Source organism: Bombina bombina, chromosome 11, assembly GCF_027579735.1.
Source record: "Bombina bombina isolate aBomBom1 chromosome 11, aBomBom1.pri, whole genome shotgun sequence".
NCBI classification, from domain to species: Eukaryota; Metazoa; Chordata; class Amphibia; order Anura; family Bombinatoridae; genus Bombina; species Bombina bombina.
The window spans coordinates 178,259,087-178,271,782 of NC_069509.1; the positions used below are offsets into that span (position 1 = coordinate 178,259,087).

Consider the following 12,696-nt stretch of genomic DNA (forward strand, 5'->3'; position numbering starts at 1 on the left):
CAAGACCTTTCGTCCCAGGAGCAGGTTTCTGCTCTCAAGATTATCTGTAGACCAGATAAAAAGAGAGGCGTTCTTACACTGTTCGGGACCTTTCTGACCTGGGAGTGATAGTTCCTGTTCCAATGCAGGAATAGGGTCTGGGATTTTACTCCAATCTGTTCGTGGTTCCCAAAAAAGAGGAAACTTTCAGACCAATTTTAGATCTCAAAAGTCTAAACAAATTCCTCAGAGTACCGTACTTCAAGATGGAAACTATTCGTTCCATTCTTCCCTTTGTTCAAGAGGGTAAATTTATGACAACAGTAGATTTAAAGGATGCGTACCTGCATGTTCCCATCCACAGGGATCATCGCAAGTTTCTGTGGTTCGCATTTCTAGACAAACACTTCCAGTTTGTGGCTCTTCCATTCGGCCTTGACACAACTCCCAGAATTTTTTTTAAAGGTTCTGGGATCCCTGTTGGTGGTGCTCCGGTTGCGGGGCATTGCAGTGGCGCCTTATCTGGACGACATTCTGGTTCAGGCGCAATCCTTTCAACAAGCAAAATCCCACACGGAGATGTTGTTATCCTTCCTGCGATCTAATGGATGGAAGGTGAATTTGGAAAAGAGTTGCTTAATTCCAGCTACAAGGGTAGTGTTCTTGGGAGCTATAATAGATGCCCTATCAATTAATTTTTTTTTTTTTTGACAGAAGTCAGGAAATCAAAGATTTTCGATTCTTGTCTGGCGCTTCAGTCCTCTCCTTGGGCATCAGTGGCTCAATGTATGGAGGTAATCGGTCTGATGGTAGCTGCCATGGACATCATTCCGTTTGCCTGTTTCTACCTTAGACCTCTGCAGTTATGCATGCTCGGGCAGTGGAACGGAGATTATGTGGATCTGTCTCCACGATTACATCTGGATCAGTAGACAAGGGATTCAAATCTTTGGTGGTTGTCTCAGGATCATCTCTCCCAGGGAATATGCTTCCACAGACCGACCTGGGTGATTATGACAATGGATGCCAGCCTTCTGGGATGGGGAACAGTCTGGGACTCTCTAAAGGCTCAGGGGACATGGACTCGGAAGGAGTCTGTTCTACCCATAAACATTCTGGAGCTGAGAGCAATCTTCAATGCTCTTCTGGCCTGGCCTCAGTTAGCCTCGGCCCGGTTTATCAGGTTCCAGTCAGACAACATAACTTCAGTGGCTTACATCAACCATCAGGGGGGAACTCGGAGTTCCTTGGCCATGATAGATGTAGCCAAGATAATTAGGTGGCCGGAGACCCACAACTGCTGTCTATCTGCGATCCACATTTCAGGAGTGGACAACTGGGATTTTCTGAGCAGACAGACCTTTCACCCGAGAGAGTGGGAACTCCATCCGGAAGTGTTTTCCAGCTTGATTCTCAAATGGAGACAGCCGGAACTGGATCTCATTGCATCTAGGCAGAATGCCAAGCTCTCGAGGTATGGGTCAAGGTCAAGGGATCCTCAGGCTGTACTGATAGATGCTCTGGCGGTCCCTTGGAATTTCAGTCTCACATACCTATTTCCTCCATTCATTCTCCTTCCTCGGGTCATTGCTCGAATCAAACAGGAGAGGGCATTGGTGATCCTCATTGCACCGGCATGGCCTCGCAGGATCTGGTATGTAGATCTAGTGGAGATGTCATCTCTCCCTCCTTGGAGACTTCGTCTAAGGAGGGCCCTTCCCTTATCCAAATCTCTTTTCTCTGAAGCTGACTGCTTGGAGATTGAACGCTTAGTTTTATCTAAGCGTGGGTTTTCTGAGTCAGTCATTGAGACCATGATTCGGGCTTGTAAGCCTGTTACCAGGAAGATATACTATAAGATATGGCATAATTATCTGTTTTGGTGTGAATCCAGAGGCTACTCTTGGAGTAGAGTTCGGATTCCTAGAATCCTGTCTTTTCTCCATGAGGGTTTGGAGAAGGGTTTATCGGCAAGTTTCTTAAAGGGTCAAATATCTGCCTTGTCTATTTTGTTACATAAACATGGCGGATGTACCAGACGTGCAATCGTTCTGTCAGGCCTTGGTCAGAATCAGGCCTGTGTTTAAACCGGTTACTCCTCCCTGGAGTCATAACCTTGTTCTTAAGGTTCTTCAGCAGGCTCCGTTTGAGCCTATGCTTTCCTTAGATATTAAACTGTTATCTTGGAAGGTTTTGTTTCTTGTTGCTATTTCATCTGCTCGTAGAGTTTCAGAGCTCTCGGCATTGCAGTATGAGTCTCCTTATCTTATTTTTCATTCGGATAAGGTAGTTTTGCGTACTAAGTTAGAGTTTCTCCCTAAAGTGATTTCAGCTCGGAGCATTAATCAGGAGATTGTTGTTCCTTCTTTATGTCCTAAACCACCTTCTCATAAGGAACGTCTGCTGCACAACCTAGATGTGGTGCGTGCATTGAAATTCTATTTACAGGCGACTAAGGATTCTCGTCAGTCTTCTGCTCTGTTTGTGGTTTTCTCTGGGAAACGTAGTGGGCAGAAAGCTATGGCTTCTTCTCTTCAGAGTCTGTTCTTCCTGGAGCTGAGAGCGATCTTCAATGCTCTTCTGACCTGGCCTTAGTTAGCTTCGGTCCAGTTCATCAGGTTCCAGTCGGACAACATAGCGTCAGTATCCTACATCAATCATCAGGGAGGAACGAGGAGTTCCTTAGCGATGAGAGAGATATCCAAGATAATTCAGTGGGTGGACCCACTCTTGTCTGTGATCTGTGCTTTAATGTATTACTTCGGTCGACTAAAGTTTTTCATTAGTCTTCTTTTTTGTTTGTGGTTTTCTCAGGAAAACTTAAGGGTCAGAAAGCTACGGCTACTTCCCTTTCTTTTTGGCGGAAGAGTATCATCCGATTTGTATATGTGTCTGCTGGACAGCAAACTCCAGAGAGAGTTATGGTTCATTCCACGAGGGCTGTTGCTTCCTCATGGACATTCAAGAATGCAGCTTCTGTGGAACAGATTTGCAAGGCTGCTACTTGGTTTTCTCTTCACGTTTTTTTCAAAGTTCTACTGATTTGATTCTTTTGCCTCGGCCGAGGCAGCTTTTGGGAGAAAGTTTTTTCAAGTAGTGGTGCCTTCAGTTTAAGTTCCCTGTCTTGTACCTCCCGTATCATCTGTGTACTCTAGCTTTGGTATTGGATCCCATTAGTAATTAAGATGATCCGTGGACTCATCGTGTCATTAAAAAGAAAACAAAATTTATGCTTACCTGATGAATTTATTTCTTTTTTGACACGATGAGTCTACGGCCCGCCCTGTTTTTTTTGGGTTATGTAAACTTTAGACACCTCTGCACCTTGGCTTTTCCTTTCTTTCCTTAACTTCGGTCGAATGACTGGAGTGGGAGGGATGGGAGGAGCTATTTAACAGCTCTGCTGTGGTGCTCTTTGCCACCTCTTGCTGCCCAGGAGGTGAATATCCCATTAGTAATTAAGATGATCCGTGGACTCATTGTGTCAAAAAAGAAATACATTTATCAGGTAAGCATTAATTTTCTTTTTTTGTTTTTGTTGGCTATTTCTTCTACTCATTGAGTTTTAGAATTGTCAGCTTTACAGTGTGACCATCCATATCTTATTGTCTGTGCGGATATGGCGGTTCACTGTACTAAGTTAGATCTCCTTTCACAAGTGTTTTCTGACCGCAAGGTTTATCAGGAAATTGTAATTTCTCCAACATTGATGTGTCCGGTCCACGGCGTCATCCTTACTTGTGGGATATTCTCTTCCCCAACAGGAAATGGCAAAGAGTCCCAGCAAAGCTGGTCACATGATCCCTCCTAGGCTCCGCCCACCCCAGTCATTCTCTTTGCCGTTGCACAGGCAACATCTCCACGGTGATGGTTAAGAGTTTTTTGGTGTTTAAATGTAGTTTTTATTCTTCTATCAAGTGTTTGTTATTTTAAAATAGTGCTGGTATGTACTATTTACTCTGAAACAGAACAGGATGAAGATTTCTGTTTGTAAGAGGAAGATGATTTTAGCAGACAGTAACTAAAATCGATTGCTGTTTCCACATAGGACTGTTGAGATAAAGTAACTTCAGTTGGTGGAAACAGTTAGCAGACTTTTCTGCTTAAGGTATGACTAGCCATATTTCTAACAAGACTGTGTAATGCTGGAAGGCTGTCATTTCCCCTCATGGGGACCGGTAAGCCATTTTCTTAGTCAAAAACAAACAGAATAAAGGGCTTATTATGGGCTAAAAAACTGGTAGACATTTTTATGGGCTAAATCGATTGCTTTATTTGTGCATATTATTCAAATTTAGGCTAACAATTGACATTTATAATCTTGGGGAACGTTTATAAAACGGCAGGCACTGTATTGGACACCTTTTTCAGTCAGGGGGCCTTTCTAGTCATAGACTGAGCCTCATTTTCGCGCCACTAATGCGCAGTTGTTTTTTGAGAGCAAGGCATGCAGATGCATGTGTGAGGATCTAAGAATCTCTGAAAAAGCTTTTAGAAGGCATCATTTGGTATCGTATTCCCCTCAGGGCTTGGTTGGGTCTTAGCAAAGACTGTATCTGGGACTGTATAGGGGTTAAATTGAAAAACGGCTCCGGTTCCGTTATTTTAAGGGTTAAAGCTCTGAAATTTGGTGTGCAATACTTTTAAGGCTTTAAGACACTGTGGTGAAAATTTGGTAATTTTTGAACAATTCCTTCATACTTTTTCACATATTCAGTAATAAAGTGTTTCTGTTTGAAATTTAAAGTGACAGTAACGGTTTTATTTTAAAACGTTTTTTGTGCATTGTTGACAAGTTTAAGCCTGTTTAACATGTCTGTACCTTCAGATAAGCTATGTTCTATATGTATGAAGCCAATGTGTCTCCCCATTTAAATTTATGTGATAATTGTGCCATAGCGTCCAAACAAAGTAAGGACAGTACTGCCACAAATAATGATATTGCCCAAGATGATTCCTCAAATGAGGGGAGTAAACATGATACTACATCATCTCCTACTGTGTCTACACCAGTTTTGCCCATGCAGGAGGCCCCTAGTACATCTAGTGCGCCAATACTTATTACCATGCAACAATTAACGGCTGTAATGGATAACTCCATAGCAAATCTTTTATCCAAAATGCCTACTTATCAGAGAAAGCGCGATTGCTCTGTTTTAAACACTGAAGAGCAAGAGGACGCTGATGATAATTGTTCTGTCATACCCTCACACCAATCTGAAGAGGCCATGAGGGAGGTTTTGTCTGAGGGAGAAATTTCAGATTCAGGAAAAATTTCTCATCAAGCTGAACCTGATGTTGTGACATTTAAATTTAAATTAGAACATCTCCGCGCACTGCTTAAGGAGGTGTTATCTACTCTGGATGATTGTGACAATTTGGTCATTCCAGAGAAATTATGCAAGATGGACAGGTTCCTAGAGGTTCCGGTGCCCCCCGACGCTTTTCCTATACCCAAGCGGGTGGCGGACATAGTAAATAAAGAGTGGGAAAAGCCCGGCATACCTTTTGTTCCTCCCCCTATATTTAAGAAATTATTTCCTATGGTCGACCCCAGAAAGGACTTATGGCAGACAGTCCCCAAGGTCGAGGGGGCAGTTTCTACTCTAAACAAACGCACTACTATCGAAGATAGTTGTGCTTTCAAAGATCCTATGGATAAAAAATTGGAAGGTTTGCTTAAAAAGATTTTTGTACAGCAAGGCTACCTTCTACAACCAATTTCATGCATTGTTCCTGTCACTACGGCAGCGTGGTTCTGGTTCGAGGAACTAGAAAAGTCGCTCAGTAGAGAAACTCCATATGAGGAGGTTATGGACAGAGTTCACGCACTTAAATTGGCTAACTCTTTTATTTTAGATGCCGCTTTCCAATTAGCAAAATTAGCGGCGAAAAATTCAGAAATTGCTATTGTGGCGCGCAGAGCGCTTTGGCTAAAGTCTTGGTCAGCGGATGTGTCATCCAAGACAAAATTACTTAACATTCCTTTCAAAGGTAAAACTTTATTTGGACCTGATTTGAAAGAGATTATTTCAGACATCACTGGGGGAAAGGGCCACGCCCTTCCACAGGATAGGTCTTTTAAGGCTAAAAATAAGCCTATTTTTCGTCCTTTTCGCAGAAATGGACCAGCCTCTAATTCTGCATCCTCTAAGAAGAGGGTAATGCCTCACAACCCAAATCAGCCTGGAAACCAATGCAAGGCTGGAACAAGGGTAAGCAGGCCAAGAAGCCTGCCACTGCTAACAAGACAGCATGAAGGAGTAGCCCCCGATCCGGGACCGGATCTGGTGGGGGGCAGACTCTCTCTCTTTGCTCAGGCTTGGGCAAGAGATGTTCAGGATCCTTGGGCGCTAGAAATAGTCTCTCAAGGTTATCTCCTGGAATTCAAGGAACTACCCCCAAGGGGAAGGTTCCACAAGTCTCACTTATCCTCAAACCAAATAAAGAGACAGGCATTCTTACATTGTGTAGAAGACCTGTTAAAGATGGGAGTGATACACCCAGTTCCAATAAAGGAACAAGGAATGGGATTTTATTCCAATCTGTTCGTAGTTCCCAAAAAAGAGGGAACGTTCAGACCAATTTTGGATTTGAAGATCCTAAACAAATTTCTCAGGGTACCATCGTTCAAAATGGAAACTATTCGAACGATTCTACCCACCATCCAGGAAAGTCAATTTATGACTACCGTGGATCTAAAGGATGCGTACCTACATATCCCTATCCACAAGGAACATCATCAGTTCCTAAGGTTCGCTTTTCTGGACAAACATTACCAGTTTGTGGCTCTTCCATTCGGATTAGCCACTGCTCCAAGGATTTTCACAAAGGTGCTAGGGTCCCTTCTAGCGGTTCTAAGACCAAGGGGCATTGCAGTAGTACCTTACTTGGACGACATTCTAATACAAACGTCGTCCCTGTCAAAGGCAAAGGCTCATACGGACATCGTTCTAGCCTTTCTCACATCTCACGGATGGAAGGTGAACAAAGAAAAGAGTTCTCTGTCCCCGTCAACAAGAGTTCCCTTCTTGGGAACAATAATAGATTCCTTAGAAATGAGGATTTTTCTGACAGAGGTCAGAAAATCAAAACTTCTAAGCTCTTGTCAAGTGCTTCATTCTGTTCCTCGTCCTTCCATAGCGCAGTGCATGGAAGTAATAGGATTGATGGTTGCAACAATGGACATAGTTCCTTTTGCACGAATTCATCTAAGACCATTACAACTGTGCATGCTCAAACAGTGGAATGGGGATTATACAGACTTGTCTCCAATGATTCAAGTAGATCAAAAGACCAGAGATTCACTCCGTTGGTGGCTGACCCTGGACCATCTGTCCCAGGGAATGAGCTTCCGCAGGCCAGAGTGGGTCATTGTCATGACCGACGCCAGTCTAGTGGGCTGGGGTGCGGTCTGGGAATCCCTGAAAGCTCAGGGTCTATGGTCTCGGGAAGAGTCTCTTCTCCCGATAAACATTCTGGAACTAAGAGCGATATTCAATGCTCTCAGAGCTTGGCCTCAACTAGCAAAGGCCAAATTCATAAGGTTCCAATCAGACAACATGACGACTGTTGCTTATATCAATCATCAAGGGGGAACAAAGAGTTCCCTGGCGATGAAAGAAGTGACCAAAATAATTCAATGGGCGGAGGATCACTCCTGCCACTTGTCTGCGATCCACATCCCAGGAGTGGAAAATTGGGAAGCGGATTTTCTGAGTCGTCAGACATTTCATCCGGGGGAGTGGGAACTCCATCTGGAAATCTTTGCCCAAATAACTCAATTATGGGGCATTCCAGACATGGATCTGATGGCGTCTCGTCAGAACTTCAAGGTTCCTTGCTACGGGTCCAGATCCAGGGATCCCAAGGCGACTCTAGTAGATGCACTAGTAGCTCCTTGGACTTTCAACCTAGCTTATGTATTCCCACCGTTTCCTCTCATTCCCAGGCTGGTAGCCAGGATCAATCAGGAGAGGGCCTCGGTGATCTTGATAGCTCCTGCGTGGCCACGCAGGACTTGGTATGCAGACCTGGTGAATATGTCATCGGCTCCACCATGGAAGCTACCTTTGAGACAGGACCTTCTTGTTCAAGGTCCATTCGAACACCCAAATCTGGTCTCCCTCCAACTGACGGCTTGGAGATTGAACGCTTGATTCTATCAAAGCGTGGGTTTTCAGATTCGGTGATAGATACTCTGATTCAGGCCAGAAAACCTGTAACTAGAAAAATTTACCATAAAATATGGAAAAAAGATATCTGTTGGTGTGAATCCAAAGGATTCCCATGGAATAAGATAAAAATTCCTAAGATTCTCTCCTTTCTTCAAGAAGGTTTGGAGAAAGGATTATCTGCAAGTTCTATAAAGGGACAGATCTCTGCGTTATCTGTCTTACTACACAAAAGACTGGCAGCTGTGCCAGATGTTCAAGCATTTGTTCAGGCTCTGGTTAGGATCAAGCCTGTTTACAGACCTTTGACTCCTCCCTGGAGTCTAAATCTAGTTCTTTCAGTTCTTCAAGGGGTTCCGTTTGAACCCTTACATTCCATAGATATTAAGTTACTATCTTGGAAAGTTTTGTTTTTGGTTGCAATTTCTTCTGCTAGAAGAGTTTCAGAGTTATCTGCTCTGCAGTGTTCTCCTCCTTATCTGGTGTTCCATGCAGATAAGGTGGTTTTGCGTACTAAGCCTGGTTTTCTTCCTAAAGTTGTTTCTAACAAAAATATTAACCAGGAGATAGTTGTACCTTCTTTGTGTCCGAATCCAGTTTCAAAGAAGGAACGTTTGTTACACAATTTGGACGTTGTCCGTGCTCTAAAGTTCTATTTAGAGGCTACTAAAGATTTCAGACAAACATCTTCCTTGTTTGTTGTTTATTCTGGTAAAAGGAGAGGTCAAAAAGCGACTTCTACCTCTCTTTCCTTTTGGCTTAAAAGCATTATCCGATTGGCTTATGAGACTGCCGGACGGCAGCCTCCTGAAAGAATCACAGCTCACTCCACTAGGGCTGTGGCTTCCACATGGGCCTTCAAGAACGAGGCTTCTGTTGATCAGATATGTAAGGCAGCGACTTGGTCTTCACTGCACACTTTTGCCAAATTTTACAAATTTGATACTTTTGCTTCTTCGGAGGCTATTTTTGGGAGAAAAGTTTTGCAAGCTGTGGTGCCTTCCGTTTAGGTGACCTGATTTGCTCCCTCCCTTCATCCGTGTCCTAAAGCTTTGGTATTGGTTCCCACAAGTAAGGATGACGCAGTGGACCGGACACACCAATGTTGGAGAAAACAGAATTTATGCTTACCTGATAAATTACTTTCTCCAACGGTGTGTCCGGTCCACGGCCCGCCCTGGTTTTTTAATCAGGTCTGATGAATTATTTTCTCTAACTACAGTCACCACGGTATCATATGGTTTCTCCTATATATATTTCCTCCTGTCCGTCGGTCGAATGACTGGGGTGGGCGGAGCCTAGGAGGGATCATGTGACCAGCTTTGCTGGGACTCTTTGCCATTTCCTGTTGGGGAAGAGAATATCCCACAAGTAAGGATGACGCCGTGGACCGGACACACCGTTGGAGAAAGTAATTTATCAGGTAAGCATAAATTCTGTTTCCTTCCTTCTATCCTATTCTTACTCCTCAGAAAGATGGTTTGTTTCATATCCTGGATGAGGTTTGTGTTCTAAGTAGTTTCTACAGGCAGACTGCCTAGGTGTTAGACAATCTTCTCATGGTCTGTAATGTATTCCAGTAGGAGTCAGAAGGCCTCTGCATCTACTCCATCTTTTTGGTTGAGGAGTGTCTTTTGCTTGACTTATGAAACAGCCGGACGACAGCCTCATGGGAGGTTTTCAGCTTTCTCTACTCGTGTTGTTTCTTCTTTCTTGGCCTTTAAAAGCTGTGCTTCTGGGGAAGCAAATTTGCTAGGTGGCCACTTGGTCCTCGCTACATACATTTTCTAAATTTTACAAATTCTATGTTTTTGCCTCAGCTGAGGCTTCCTTTGGGAGAAAGGTTCTTCTTCTTCTGTGGCAGTGCCCTCAGTTTAGGTCTGCCTGTCTTGTTTCTCCCTCCCTTTCCATTTTGTGTCCTCTAGCTTGGGTATTGGGTGCAGGCTTTCCCCTGAGGCTACAGATCACATGCAGCACACTGGCTAAGCAATTGTCTAACAATCTGGAGACTTTGGTTCAACTCCAGGTATGAAGCTAAAAATACTAATAAGTATTTCTTTATGAAAAGCACATTCTGTAGCAGGGAGCTATCTACAGCGTTTAGTAGCATGACCTCTAATGTATTCTATCCAATTGTTCTTATTTCTAGCAGACAACATAAAACACTGTAACAGTTTTGTAATAAATAAAAACATAATATTGTATCTCGAGCAGAGATTGTCCATTTTAAACAGTTTAAAAATGAATGTAAAGTTTCATGAATGAGTGCCTAGTTTTTAAAAAATACTATTAAAAACAGGGGCACTTTCATTCATTAAACTCTACATTGCAGCATATTTTTAAAAATACTTACCTTTTTCTTCAGCAAAGCCGTAACCAGCGATCTCCCTTCCGCAGCTCCTCTGTACTTACGTCAGCAATGACGAAATCGGCTTCCTCCAATCATGGCATGCACCCCAGAGTGTGTCCATCTAGTGAGGCCACGCCGTGATTGGAGGAAGCTGGGCGGTGAATCACTGACCCGGCTTTGCTGAAGAAAAAGGTAAGTATTTGTAATGAATGAATGAATGAAAGTGCCCCTGTTTTTAATAGTATTTTTAAAAACTGAGCACTCATTCATGAAACTTTACATTCACTTTAAATGCTTAACTTTTAACTTGTATAATTTTGTAAAATTGAAATCACGTTACAATAAAATATTTCACATTATTGTTATTCTGTTGTGTTTTTATGGTTTTAATTTAGCATTAAAGATGTTTTGCATAGTTATAATAATGTTTGATTTTTCTTTTGACATCTGTGTTTTGTCCTACAAGGGATATGAAACTCAAAGTTTTTCTTCCATGATTTAAATAGAGCAGCAATTTTAGACAACTTTCTCATTTACTTCTATTATTACATTTTGTTCTCATGCTATCTTTTGTTAAAAGCAGGGCCTTAAGCTTAGCAGCGTGCATGCGTCTGAAGTACTAGATGGCAGCACTATATCCTGCCATGTAGACATCTAGGTATCTCCTCAGCAATGAATATCGTTAAAACAAAGCACATTTGATAAAATAAATAAACCGGAAACTTTTTTAAAATTGTATGTTTGGTCTGAATCACAAAAGAAAAGTTTTGGGTTTCATATCATTTTAATAGTTTGCATATTAATTTTTGTTCATTGTGTTTAAAATAATATATTTATATGTTTTCTTTTAAAGGCAATTATTGTCCAAAATAACCCTGGGTATCCAAATATCAAGATAAAGTTTGTTTGTGGACAGTGTTGGAGAAATGGTCAAGTTATCGAGTCTGACAAAAACAAAAAATATTGTAGTGCAAAAGCAAGACATCCGTGAGTAGATAAAACGCAATGGAAAAAAAGGGGCATTTCAATAAGACTGTGCTGGAGTAAAACTGTTTATCCATTTACTGGAAGGCAGAAGTTATGTTCAGTGCAACTTTTTATGTGGTTCATTTTAAATCCGGAAATACTGGCACTGTTGTGTTAACTCCTTATGGAGCAAAAGGCCTTTGGAATCATTATTTCAGTTTTCTTAAAGGTAGGCGAGCAATGCAGCCAAACAATTAAAAATACTTACCTTAAGTTGTATAAGGAGAGCTATTTGCAGTAATGAGCAGGAAGTCTGAATGTATATTGCTCAGTCATAGAGCAAAAATTCCAGGAGGACTATTAACATTTCCCATCATTTGTTTATTTTTTCAGTGTTACCAAATATATATATATATATCACACACACAGGTACACATCTCCAAATCTGGAATTCCAAAATCCAGAATTATTCTGAAATACAGACTTTTCTCCAACATAGGTGTGTCCGGTCCACGGCGTCATCCTTACTTGTGGGATATTCTCTTCCCCAACAGGAAATGGCAAAGAGCCCAGCAAAGCTGGTCACATGATCCCTCCTAGGCTCCGCCTACCCCAGTCATTCTCTTTGCCGTTGTACAGGCAACATCTCCACGGAGATGGCTTAGAGTTTTTTAATGTTTATTACGATTGTAAATAAGGGCTTCAAAAAGGGCTTATTAAGACTGTAGACTTTTTTTGGGCTAAATCGATTGATTATTAACACATATTTAGCCTTGAGGAATCATTTTATCTGGGTATTTTGATATAATAATATCGGCAGGCACTGTTTTAGACACCTTATTCTTTAGGGGCTTTCCCAAAGCATAGGCAGAGCCTCATTTTCGCGCCGGTGTTGCGCACTTGTTTTTGAGAGGCATGTCATGCAGTCGCATGTGAGAGGAGCTCTGATACTTAGAAAAGGCTTTCTGAAGGCGTCATTTGGTATCGTATTCCCCTTGGGGCTTGGTTGGGTCTCAGCAAAGCAGATACCAGGGACTGTAAAGGGGTTAAAGTTCAAAACGGCTCCGGTTCCGTTATTTTAAGGGTTAAAGCTTCCAAATTTGGTGTGCAATACTTTTAAGGCTTTAAGACACTGTGGTGAAAATTTGGTGAATTTTGAACAATTCCTTCATGTTTTTTCGCATTTGCAGTAAAAAAGTGTGTTCAGTTTAAAATTTAAAGTGACAG

The 12,696-nt window shown here is 42.1% G+C and overlaps 1 protein-coding gene across 2 annotated transcripts in view; it reads left to right on the top strand.

Moving 5' to 3' along the window:
* Positions 1 to 12,696, top strand: part of ZC3H7A (zinc finger CCCH-type containing 7A) — a 137,800-nt gene that overhangs the window by 85,825 nt on the left and 39,279 nt on the right. For both annotated transcript variants that reach the window (XM_053694453.1, XM_053694454.1), the window contains one exon: positions 11,357 to 11,490. In XM_053694453.1, coding sequence (XP_053550428.1) covers positions 11,357 to 11,490 — 134 coding nt within the window. The remainder of the gene's footprint in view (positions 1 to 11,356; positions 11,491 to 12,696) is intronic.